Here is a 12,414-nt window from a genome sequence, read left to right as displayed (position 1 = left end):
TCTGCCTCGCATTTTATAAAGTAGTATTTCGATGCTTTCTTAAATACTTGTGAAAAAACACCAGGGTACATAGGATGGCACAGGGACATATCAACTTCTCTGTTACAGGTTCCATCCCTCCATCCAGAATGCTCTCCTCCCCTCAGTCTTCTTGGTGCCATGCTCATCCTTTTCTTTAGTCAAAGGTCACCCTCGTAACGAAGGCCTTTCCTGAGCCTGTTTTAAACTGTACTCCACTGCTTAACTTCCTTCTTTGCTTTTTGTTTGCAAAGCTCTTACGATAATCAAACAAAGAATATATTTACTTTTTTTGTTGTTGATGGTGCCCCTCCCTGAACAGAATGTAAATCCGAAAAGGGGAAGGGTTTTTATACACACTATCCACTACTGCCTTCCCAGGATCTAGAATACTGCCTGGCAAAAGCAGTCATCTGACAAATATTTTTGATAAACATACACACATTATCCAACTGCCTCCTATGTACTGAAGGATAACTCATTAATTTTCAGTATTCTACCCCAGGGAACATCTGTTTACTCCCATTGACATTCCAGGTCCTGCAATGAGGAAACAAATGAACACAACACAGACACTGGCCTGAAAAAGCTCGTTATCTAGTGAGATGGAAATTGGTAAATTCAAAGTAACACAGGATGAAAGTCATGAGGTAAGGAGAGGGCAGTAGAGACACACAGAGGAGCTTCCAGCACAGCTTGGGAGCACGGCAGGACGGTGGCAGGTGGCAGGACCCAAGTACTAAGCAAAGGCATGCTGGCGAAACATTACAGGCAAAAGATTACAACATGTTGAAGACAAGGAACAGAGAACACATGGGCTGTGTGAGAAATTTAAGCAGCTTGGTATGGCTGGAACAAAAGGAAAATGAAGGTGATGAAACAGATAGAGGCCAGACGACCTCGCTAGGGCCATGGGAAACCACTGAAGCACTGGCAGTGGAGGAGAGGAAGCCCAGACCTCCATTCTGGAAAGGCTGCTCTGCCAGATGCCTGGAAAAGGATGCAGCAGCAACAGAAAGGAAGAGACGATGCTTGTTCCATTAAGTACACTGTTCCAGAAATTAACCTGCCACACTTCCACCTATATATAATCACTTCTTTCCCTCAATTTATACCCTGGTAGGTCAACTCCTTATTTCAAACAAAAACATATCTGTGATATAAAAGCAAAATAAAGGAAAATTACTAGAGTATAGGGTAAAAAAAGTAGTACAAAACAGCAGCAGTAGCTATCAAAAAAAAAAACACATTCAAAATTTCCCAAAGAAAGTAATATATGAACTAGCCTTAAAAAGACAGTCCTTTTCTTGGCCCAAATTTCATCCTAATTTCTGAAAACAATACCCATTAATAATGATGATGCCCTTGGGAGAGTAACCTGTGTGGCAGAGAGTTCCCTCATTCCCCTTTCTCTTTTTAAATAAAAACTGATGAATGAAAGCCATAGATTTTGCCATGAACCAAATGTTTGCATATACTTACAGGCTCTTAGCTATGTTTTGGATGGCCGAGGCATCCAAATTCTTTCTCTGCAGTCTGCTCTGGGTCAGGGGAGGAAGAATCCTGCCTCAATAGACACTGAACCTTGAATCTGTGCACAGAGTAGATTTGAAAGTCCAAGCTATTTGCTTATTTATTCTTAAGTGGTAATTCTCTTAAAATAACCAGTATAAAAAGGAGATCATTTCTGAATGCTGATGCTTAAAGCTAGTGCATACAAGTAAACCTAGAGGCCTTCCATTTTCCAGCAGCACCTGAAACATTTTCAGGTCCAAAAAAGAAGGCAAAGGCCAAGCTTAGGTGCACTCACTCAGAAATTAACAATAAACTTTAATAAAAGGTGTCAAAAGCATGGGAGTTAAGTAGGCATAGTGTGTCTCAACATTTCATCTGCACAATTTCTACTCTCATACCTTTCTGGCTTAAAAATAAATAAGAGTGCAATGCTGTTCAAAGAACAACACTGCATACTGGCCTAAATTAGAGCCATCTTCCTCTTGAGAAGGTAGTTACAAAGCCAGTTCTCCATTTTCCCTCTATTACCTCAGCCTTTCCTAAGAATGCTGTAAAATAAAATAAATGTCAGAGAAGTTAGAGGTGAATCAACATTCACCTTTGGAGAAGGCGATGGCATGCCACTCCAGTACTCTTGCCTGGAAAATCCCATGGATGGAGGAGCCTGGTAGGCTGCAGTCCATGGGGTCGCTAACAGTCAGACACAACTGAGCGTCTTCACTTTCACTTTCATGCATTGGAGAAGGAAATGGCAACCCACTCCAGTGTTCTTGCCTGGAGAATCCCAGGGACAGGGGAGCCTGGTGGGCTGCCATCTATGGGGTCGCACAGAGTCAGACACGACTGAAGCGACTTAGCAGCAGCAGCGGCAACATTCACCTTACATACTAGAACTCCTGCCTCTTATTAATGCCTGGAAAAGCAACTCCATCTAACATAGCCACTGTGAATGCATTCTGAATGCAAGGCACTTTTGTCCCTCCAAAGAGGTAAAAACGTGTTTTAACTACTTTAGAAAAGCTTTACCATTTCTCATTAATAAAGTGCAAACTGTGAGGACTTACCCTGTAAAGAGGATGGCATTTGTCCCTGAAACATGGAGCCAACTGGGCGTAGATCTGGAGGCTATAGTAATAGGCAGCCAACTGGAGAGAGAGAGCAGAGTGGGACTGCTTTTCAAAGCACTTGTTAGCATCTAACACCTACAAGGGAGCACAAGAGAAAGAGCTCAGCTGAAAGGAAATCAGCACAACCATCATAAACCATTACATTTCCAGTCTTTACTGTAGAATTTTGGTTCAAACTTTCTATCAAATCGACTCAAGCTCATCTTAACGTGACTACATTAAAATGCAGACAGATTATAAAGGCAGATCCTATGCATGTGAAAGAAGATTTTAAAATCAAGATTTTAGCTAACATTGCAGACTTGACTCTTCAGATACTGACCACAGCCCTTCTATTATGCAGAGGAACAACCAGAAGGAAAGGAAACATGCAATAAACAATTCACTGGTGAAAATCCCCAGTAGAGGCTTTCAGTTTATTCATTTTTTAAGTCCTTTTTTCTTGGTAAGGGCAAACTTACCTGTGGTAAAGCTAGGAGATAAGCAAGAGCCAAAGTCATATCATTTGGTAAAGCGTCACTGGCTAGCTGTAAGAGAACTGGATGCAGAAAAAAAAAAATTCATTATTTTCTTTGCGGATCCATGTGACAGTCACGGTTACTAAGTGTCACGATTTTAGTCCTTCATAATTTCAACTGTAATTATCTTCAGAGAACTTTTTAAGATGCTTTATGAGAAAGTCTATTCAGCACCATCGGAGTACAGATTATATGAAACTATGTTAAATGGTGGTCTTGCCTTAACTCAGATACATTATGCCATTTGCTACTTACATATGTGAATACTATTAGTGCAGCTACAAAGTCTAAGTGCAAACAGATCAGTGAGGCTGTCTCTTCCAGCTAATCTTTCGGTTTTAGAGACCCAGGCCATGCTATACAATTCTGGATATCAATGACAGCTACTGTGGAAGATGACCATGTGAGGACTCATGGTCAGAACAACACAGATTTGCAAGAGCAGACTTAGAATAACTCTCTTGATTACTACAGTCATGACAATAGGCTGGGTTCTTTCTCTGTACCACACTCCACGAAAAGAAAACCAGTCTCACGCTTTGATTATATAACATCTTAAAATATCCCAACCATCTACAACTTTTATAAAACTTCTTTATATAAGCAACAACCTATCAATGTTATGGATTTAATAAAACAACACTGCAAATAACATCTGTGTTTATATCCACTTTGTATTAATAAGGAGGCATTCATTTAGGACCAATACCAGATAGTCACTGTAATCACAGTGTAAACTTTTTCTATAAAGGACACAGACTCTCCTGATCTTCACTAATGAAGGTAAACAGCATCTAAATAATTCAAAGTAAGTTAATATTTCACTTCGTAAATACACCATATAATTTTATGGTGTTTTACAGGAAACTGAAAGTCGTTCAGTCGTGTCCAACTCTTTGCAACCCCATGGACTATACAGTTCTCTAGGCCAGAATACTGGAGTGGGTAACCTTTCCCTTCTCCAGGGGATCTTCCCAACTCAGGGATTGAACCCTGGTCTCCTGCATTGCAGGTGGATTCTTTACCGGCTGAGCCTAGATCAGCCAGCTCTAAGTGGGTGGAGTATGAGAAGTGACCTAAAACTCGACATGTCCTGTGCATGACTCATCTAAAAGGGAATGAGGCTTCTTGCACAGCGCCTCTAGTAAGAGAATCTGAGTTCTCTAAATACTCATTTCCTCTTACAATTGCAACTTCCAACCTCATCTAGCTTTTTTCCACTTTATTTTTACTTCCTTCAGATATTTCCCTTCCTTATGTACAAAAGAAGCCAGTTTTCAAACCACCCCCTTTTTCTGGCTTTTAGAATCTAAACCTACTCATCAAAACCAGCCCTGTCTCTTCATGGCTCAGGAGCCCTTATTCCAAGTGAATGGCCGATGCCCCAGCTAATGGAGGACCGTACCTCTCAGAGTTGTGTTTGGAGCTGGTCTGAGCCCTGCCTGGGAAAATCACCCAGTCCCATTACTGACTTCCAGTCAGATCTTTTTTTTTTTCTTTCTTTCCTTGTTTTCTTTTTGTTTTTAATCTTATCATCAACTCAATCTTACACTCCATTTAATGTGCATTTGGCGATTTCCAAAAATCAAAGCACCTTCAAGGGATGAAAAAATACGCTACCCCTGAAGATATTCCTAAGCATATGCTCCAGATCCTGAAGGAAATTTCAAAAGGAGAACAACCCAACAAAAAACAAAAACAACAAAGAACAGTCATGACAACATGGCTGGAATAAAGCAGAGTTCCCTTGAGAGACCTTTGTGAGGGAAAAACTAGATCTGAAAACATAAGTTCCAATAGGTTTATTTTTCAAATAGTTATATTATTTCACAGATCCAACTCAAAAGATGGTCACCAGTGTTTCTTGAACATATATCATTGAATACAAAGCTGTTAGCAGCCAAAAGAGAAAAGAAATAATTAATTTCCATGTGCTAAAAGTAATGACAAAAATCACCCAGGAGTCCAAAGAATCATTGTTATTTTTACACATAGTGAAAATAATCACTTTAAAATACAAATATTTGCTCCAAGTGAATAATAACCACAAAAGTTTCATTTCATATATACAGCTGTTGTGTCTGACTCTTGTGACCCCATGGACTGTAGACTGTCAGGCTCCTCTGTCCATGGAATTCTCCAGGAAAGAGCACTGCAGTGGGCTGCTATTTCCTTCTCCAGGAGATCTTCCCAACCCAGGGACTGAACTCGGGTCTCGTGCATCACAGGCAGATTCTTTACTGAATGAGCCATCAGGAAAGCCCCATATTCACAACAGTATTCATCAATTTTAAAACATTTCTGCAATTTATAATGCACTGACATTTGAGGGGGAAGAGTCTTGTCAATCTGGGCTATTGGCAGACTAGTCAGTTGCCAAGTAAAGCAAACAGCTTCCTTGCGGGCACACCACTGATGTGCTAACCAACCGGCTCGGAGCCAATTCTCTGAACCAGCCATTTTGTCTGGCTTCTGCACTCCAGGCGCAATATCACCTCTGCCCTGATCACCCCAGGGCTAACTGCTAGATAGCCAGAAATTGCCCGATAGCCCAGAGTCCACCAAAGTTACCCAAACTCTTTATCTCAAGCTTGCTCAAGCATGCCTACCAGACCTCGCCTGTTATTTCCCATGAAAACCCATACTCTGCCCCCTTCATACCTTCTGCCTCCCTCTCCCTCTCTCTCTGCCCTGAGGTAAAGACACAGTGAGAAGGCAGCTGTGTGCTAGCCAGGAAGAGATAACTCACCAGAACCCAACCACACTGGCATCTGATTTCCAGTCTCCAAACTGTGAGACCGGGAATTTCTGCTGTTTAAGCCACCTGGTCTATAGTATTTTGTCCTGTCAGCCCAAGCTGACTAACACAGACAGAAAATGAGACATACAAAACTGATATCTCTCTCTGTCAGTATGCATCAGGCTATCGACAATCTTATGCTATTACAAGCAATGAACATGTGCCATATTTTCCATGTTTGTGAATTCATGGAATAAATTCCTAGAAGCGGAATTATTGGTCAAACAATACTCACAACTATAATTTTTATAGCTATCGCCAAATTGCCATGTGTTTTTCAAATTCTCATTTTAAGCCAAGTCCTTGTTGCAGCATTTCCACCAGGACTGCCGTTTAGCTGGCATATCTCACCCACTTGAATGTCCTTTTGCCCCATTTCTCAAGAGGCCTCTTGACATCTACTTCAACCACAGAAGATGAAGATCGCTTAAGTGAGTCCAAAATCCTCTCCACAGGGTAAGCTTCATTGATATGAGCTGACTCCTCAGAATTAATCCTAAGAGAAAGGTACCCTGGCTTTCTGGTTCGTCTTTCTGGGGAATTGATGACTCAGACTTTTGCCCCACTCTCATCAGACGAACTCCAGTGAAATCCAGAATACTACATCTGATTTAAATTCTTCTGGGATTGGGTTCTCTTACTTGTACAGCCCTCCTGCAGATGAAAACTATGTACTCTGGATAAAGCATAAAAAACAGGTATCTTAAGGCACTGGCGAGGCACTGAAAGCAAGCATACAGAAACTAGAGGGTAGATGCCATTTGGAAAATGAAATGACACCAGTGAGTTTCCCATCTTTGCAGCTTCTATCCTGAGGGCAAGCTTTTGTCTGCTCCTTGATAGGCAGGTAAAATTCAGATGGAGAACTTGAAGTCTTAAAGAACCACAGCCCAGAAAAACCACAACAGCCAACAAGAGAGGTCTGACAGTTTCTTAAAAAACTTTGGCTCATCAGCTCCACCCTTAGATAGTTACCCAGAGAAATAAAAACAAAGGTCCGTAAAAACACAGGTTCACAAAAACACTGTGTAAGAGTTCACAGCAGCTTTTTCAGAACACCCCTCAGTTGGAAAAAGCTCCCATGTCCCTCACCAGGAGAATGGGTAAACTGTGGTACAGTCATACAGTGGAATACCTTTCAGTTATTAAAAAATAAAAAAGAAAGAAAGAAAGAGTAGAAAAAAACCTACTGATAGAAGCAGATAAATCTCATTTCACATAAAAGAATATATCCTGTATGATTCCACTGAATGAATTCTTGAGGAGTCAAAACTCATCTACAGCAGGGGAAAAACTGAACATTTATCAGTTCCGATTAGAAGTGTGGGGTGGGTGTTTTCAGGAAAGAGGCATCGACTTTCTGGGGTGACAGTAATGTTCTGCATCTTGAAAAGAGTCAGGGTTACACAGGTGCTGTGCTTGTCAAAAGTCACAGTCTTATGTCTACACTTAGGATTTTTGCATTTCATTGTTTGTAAATGAGAAAAATAAATAAATCCATTGTAAAATAAGAAATTAAGAAATATTGACTCTAGCTAAAGATATGCACAGTGCATGTCAAGAGGTGAAGAGTAACAATGCCTACAACTCTGAAATGTGTCAGAGAAAGAAGCTGTATTTGGTGGGAGGACTAGAGCAAGTGTAGTAAAATATTAATTGTTGAAATCCAGGTGGAGTGTATATGGGAGGTTCACTGTAGAAGTTTCTTGACTTTTCTATGCATTTGAAAATTTCCTTAATAAAATATTTATGGAAGAAAAGGGGGAAAAAACCCTTCTGAAAACAGGGTCAAATGCTCAATCTCCCCAACAGTTATTTCCCAAACAGGGTTCCGTGTGGACAAGTATACACATACCTCCTCTCCAGCACTCAGGCAGCTGAGTTTCCAGCCACACAAAGCCTGTGGCCTCCCTGCTGCTCCAAGACGGGAAAGGCCACCAAGACCGGTATCAGGCACAACAGCATCTCCTACGTCCCCAGGTTGAAAGGAAAGGGATCATGTCTCTTCCCTGATCCTTAAGTCACTTTATGACATTTTTTTCTCCCACAGCCAGATCACAGCTCATTAATCCCTACAATCCAAGTACTGACCCAGAACCCCTCCTGACTAACAACTGAATTATTGAAGGAAACAAACTTGGTGGGGGGCTTGGGGGAAGATGAGAGGGGAGAGATGGGAGGAGCGGAAAAGGGAGACACATCATAACTGCCCACACTTGACCCCATCCCAATTTTCTCAGCAGCCCTCACTGAGGCGCAGGTCAAACCCCCACATATAGGAAGCTTCTCAGACCTTGAATCTGTGAGCCATGTAAAGCTACATATGACAAAATTATCAGTGAGGATCTGAAGTAGACCAGAAACCACAGGGTTTCAATAGGATGGGATCCACCAGATATCTTGCTGGCTGTAGACTGTATTGCAGTGATTTTTCATTACCATTTAAAATACATGTATTTATTTAAAAAATAATAATAAAGACCTGCCCTACATTTAGCACTGTGTATGAATTTAATTTGCAATGCTTATTTTGTAACCTTGCAGAAAATACACTGCATTTTCTAGACATGTAATATAGCCAAAATCAGATGAAATCTATGCCTAAGCCTCCAAGCACTAACTCTCTGCAAAATAAGTGTCTCTGGAAAGCACTCTATGATAAATTTAATTCCAGAATGGAATTCACAGAGGAAAGCTGCCCATATTATTGATTTAGAAATCATTAGCCATTAAATCATTCATTTAGCTAAATAAATAATGATCAATTTTCTTCAGCTAGTCTCCATAAAAAATCTTTTCATCAACTTTATTAAAAAATTCTGAAAAGTCAGATCGTGTTGGGAAGTTTAATTTGTATCATGACCTACTTCTGAACCAAAGTCAGGAGTCACATTTCTATAATTTTTAATTTAGGTCATTTAACCTATATCATTCATCAAATCTGTTGAGTTTCTAACAAATACTTGATACTATAAAATAGCTAATGATATCTGTCTCAAATATATTAGCATCCTCAAGAGAAACCAAACATGATCATTTTGTAACATATGGAAATATCAAATCACGATGCTCTATACCAGGAACTAACAATTTTGTAGGTCAATTACACTCCAGAAACACACTCACAGAAAGAGAGATTATATTTGTGGTTACCAGAGGCAGGGGGTAGGGGAAGGTAAAATTAGATGAAAGTAGTCAAAAGGTATCACCAACTTTGAGTTATAATTGAATGTTATACTCCAGGTACAAGGACAGTAGGTGGCTCAAGGACCAATGCTTCAATGAATGATGTACACATGGTGAGAAAGGGAACAGGAAGGGATCCTCGATTTATCATCGTATTATCCCCCAATCCATACAGCTCCTCCACAAAAATCTCTATTTGCTTCATACTTCCAGATCATTCTGAGGCCTCATCATTTAGTTACCAGCTACCACAAAGATGGTCAGGTACTTTAAGAACACCATGAAAAGGGGGAGGCCAAATAATTTAGAAAGCTGTGCCCCACCAGGACCTTATTCTCAAGTACTCTCCACCTTCCTCCAAAAACAGCTCTGGAAAACAGCAGAAGCTTTAACAAACTGAGAAATCAGTGTGACAGAGTCTCTCCAAGGACACAGCCATCTTTCAAACCTTTAGCATGTGGTTCCATTCTCGGCATTTTTTGTAAGAGAGGTATGCACATACACACACACACACATATATATGTCATAAGCTAAATCATAAACTAACATATTCTTGACTGGAGATGTACTAATCTATCTTTTGTTACCCCAATGTCTGGAGAAGGGAAAGGCTACCCACTCCAGTATTCGGCCCTAGAGAATTCCATGGACAGTCCATGGGGTCGTAAAGAGTCGGGCATGACTGAGCCACTTTCACTTCACTTTCAGAGTTGGAGAAAGCAATGGTATCCCACTCCGGTACTCTTGCCTAGAAAATCCCATGAACGGAGGAGCCTGGAAAGCTGCGGTCCATAGGGTTGCTGAGGGTCGGACATGACTGAGCGACTTCACTTTCACTTTACCCCAATGTTCTTGACCAGAGTGTTTCAGTATTCACTTACACAGCAAATTGCTCGTCACAGGCCTTAGGTTCTGCAAAAATCCTCTAACTGATATTGTGTTAAGATAATACATAAGTCAATGTTTCCAAATTCCTGGTTATTAATTCAGTCCTTTATTACACCAATTAACAGATGATATTTCCATGTCTAACCAGTATTTTCTTAGGGTCTTAGATGTTATCTGTATAAGCTATTCTAATAATCAATCATAATCTAATCCATGAGTAATGTATTACAATATTTTTAAAGAAAAGAAAGAAGAAATAAATAATTAAAAGGGGAAACAGCAATGCAACTATACTCTTATAATTCAATATCACTTGTAAAATGTGTCATGATTTAGCAATAGCTTCTTGGAGGCAAAAAAGAAACATGAACGTACCTGTGAACTGAACACTAATTTCAGAAAAGCGAGGAAGAACTTAAAGAGCCTCTTGATGAAGGTGAAAGAGGAAAGAAAAAAAGCTGGTTGAAAACTCAACATTCAAAAAATTAAGCCCATGGCATCTGGTCCCATCACTTCATGGCAAATAGAAGGGGAAAAAGTAGAATCAGTGACAGACTATTTTCTTGGGCTCCAAAGTCTCTGCGGCTGGTAACTGCAGCCATGAAATTAAAAGATGCTTGCTCTTTGGAAGGAAAGCTATGGCAAACCTAGACAGCATATTAAAAAGCAGAGATAGCACTTTGCTGACAAAGGTCCGTCTAGTCAAAGCTATGGTTTTCCCAGTAGTCATGTACGGATGTAAGAGTTGGACCACAAAGAAGGCTGAGTGCTGAAGAATTGATGCTTTCAAACTGTGGCATTGGAGAAGATTCTTGAAAGCCCCTGAGCAGCAAGGAGATCAAACCAGCCAATCCTAAAGGAAATCAACTGTGAATATTCACTGGAAGAACTGATGCTGAAGCTCCAATACTTAGGCTACCTGATGCAAAGAGCTGACTCACTGTTAAAGACCCTAATGCTGGGAAAGATTGAGGGCAAGGGGAGGAGAAGCCAAGAAAGGATGAGATGGTTGGATGGCCTCACCATCTCAATGGACATGGGTTTGAGCAAACTCCAGGAGATAGTGAAGGACAGGGAAGCCTGGCATGCTGCAGTCCAGGGGTCGCAAAGAGTTGGACTTGACTTAACGACTGAACAACAAGGCAGAGAGACTATAGATCATGATATGCATCTCAGAACTGAAGAAAAACGGTAACTTTGTAAAAGCCTCCAGTATCCCAGGCTCTGCAGAGTATTTGCTTCCTCTCTTTCCAACTGCATATAAATAATGATTGAAAGAAAGGATGATCTAAAAATAAGTTATAGTATCAGGTTTCCAGGAACATGGCATTTCTATTCCCCACATACATTTTTTCCAAGTTCTACTCCACCCTGCAATGTGTTCCATTAAAACACAGCATCATCCAAGGTCATTAGCAGTTATAGGTTATATGGAAGTGGAAGTCCTGGACAAGACTGCCAAGAAAACTGTTTTTCCCTTCTTTACTCCTTACAGATACCTAGAATATAGACAAGATAGCTGGAGCCCCAGTTATCTTTAAGTCCTGAAGTACCTACTAAGGCTGGCAAAGCAGAGAGGGAAAATTGAAAACTAAAAATAGTCAAGGCAATTACCCTGGAACCTTGAAAAGAAGTAAAGAGGTTAAAGAAGAAAAAAGTACAAATGGCAAGTGGTCTTTGGTTAACTGCATACATTTTCATTCTTTTCAAAAAATTTCACATGGAACGATATGGTACCATGTAGAAAATTCTTAAGACGAAATTCACATCTATAGTCCATGAAACAGGTACATAAGAGTTCTTGATTAACCCATAAAACCAGGAAAGAAAGTAGTATCCATTGAGCTCATTTTTCTATATCATTCCTGGTAGGAATCACTTTACATGATTAGCACCCTAAATAGGAATTGTATCTCATTTATCCTTTTAAATCTTTAATATTACAAGTATCCAGAAAATAGTAGGTACTCAATAAATGATTTAAATCAATGAATAAATAAATGTATGAATGATGATGTCAAGTTGAGATATTCAAAATTACTGAAAATGTTACTAGTTTTCCTAACTCTCACTCATTCATACAGTCTCACCTATTATTCTGAGTTACACACTGTTGGGGAACTAGAACCTTTCATACCTTCTGTTGTTGGAAATACTTCTTCTCCTTCGGTTTTAGTTTCTGCCAGTTTCCCAGTTCTCAGCAACACTTCTGCCAAGCTTTCTACTGGGATATGCTGATAGGTGTCATAGGTCACTTCAGACTAGACAAGAGAAGCAGTGATATCATTTGATGGGATGGCTTTTTCTCTATGAAGATATTCTTAGAAAAGATAATGATAGGATTTTTATCTTCTCATAACTT

The 12,414-nt window shown here is 40.1% G+C and overlaps 1 protein-coding gene across 1 annotated transcript in view; it reads right to left on the bottom strand.

Annotated features, from left to right (window-relative positions):
* NBAS (NBAS subunit of NRZ tethering complex) overlaps positions 1-12,414 on the bottom strand; it is a 336,306-nt gene that overhangs the window by 120,583 nt on the left and 203,309 nt on the right. The window contains exons 38-40 of the mRNA XM_052647567.1: positions 12,190-12,313; positions 3,122-3,198; positions 2,598-2,735 (exon numbers count right to left, since the gene is read on the bottom strand). Coding sequence (XP_052503527.1) covers positions 2,598-2,735; positions 3,122-3,198; positions 12,190-12,313 — 339 coding nt within the window. The remainder of the gene's footprint in view (positions 1-2,597; positions 2,736-3,121; positions 3,199-12,189; positions 12,314-12,414) is intronic.

Source organism: Budorcas taxicolor, chromosome 11 (assembly GCF_023091745.1).
Source record: "Budorcas taxicolor isolate Tak-1 chromosome 11, Takin1.1, whole genome shotgun sequence".
NCBI lineage: Eukaryota > Metazoa > Chordata > Mammalia > Artiodactyla > Bovidae > Budorcas > Budorcas taxicolor.
The sequence above is the reverse complement of the archived record's forward strand: the minus strand, read 5'-3'. Positions and strand labels throughout refer to the sequence as shown.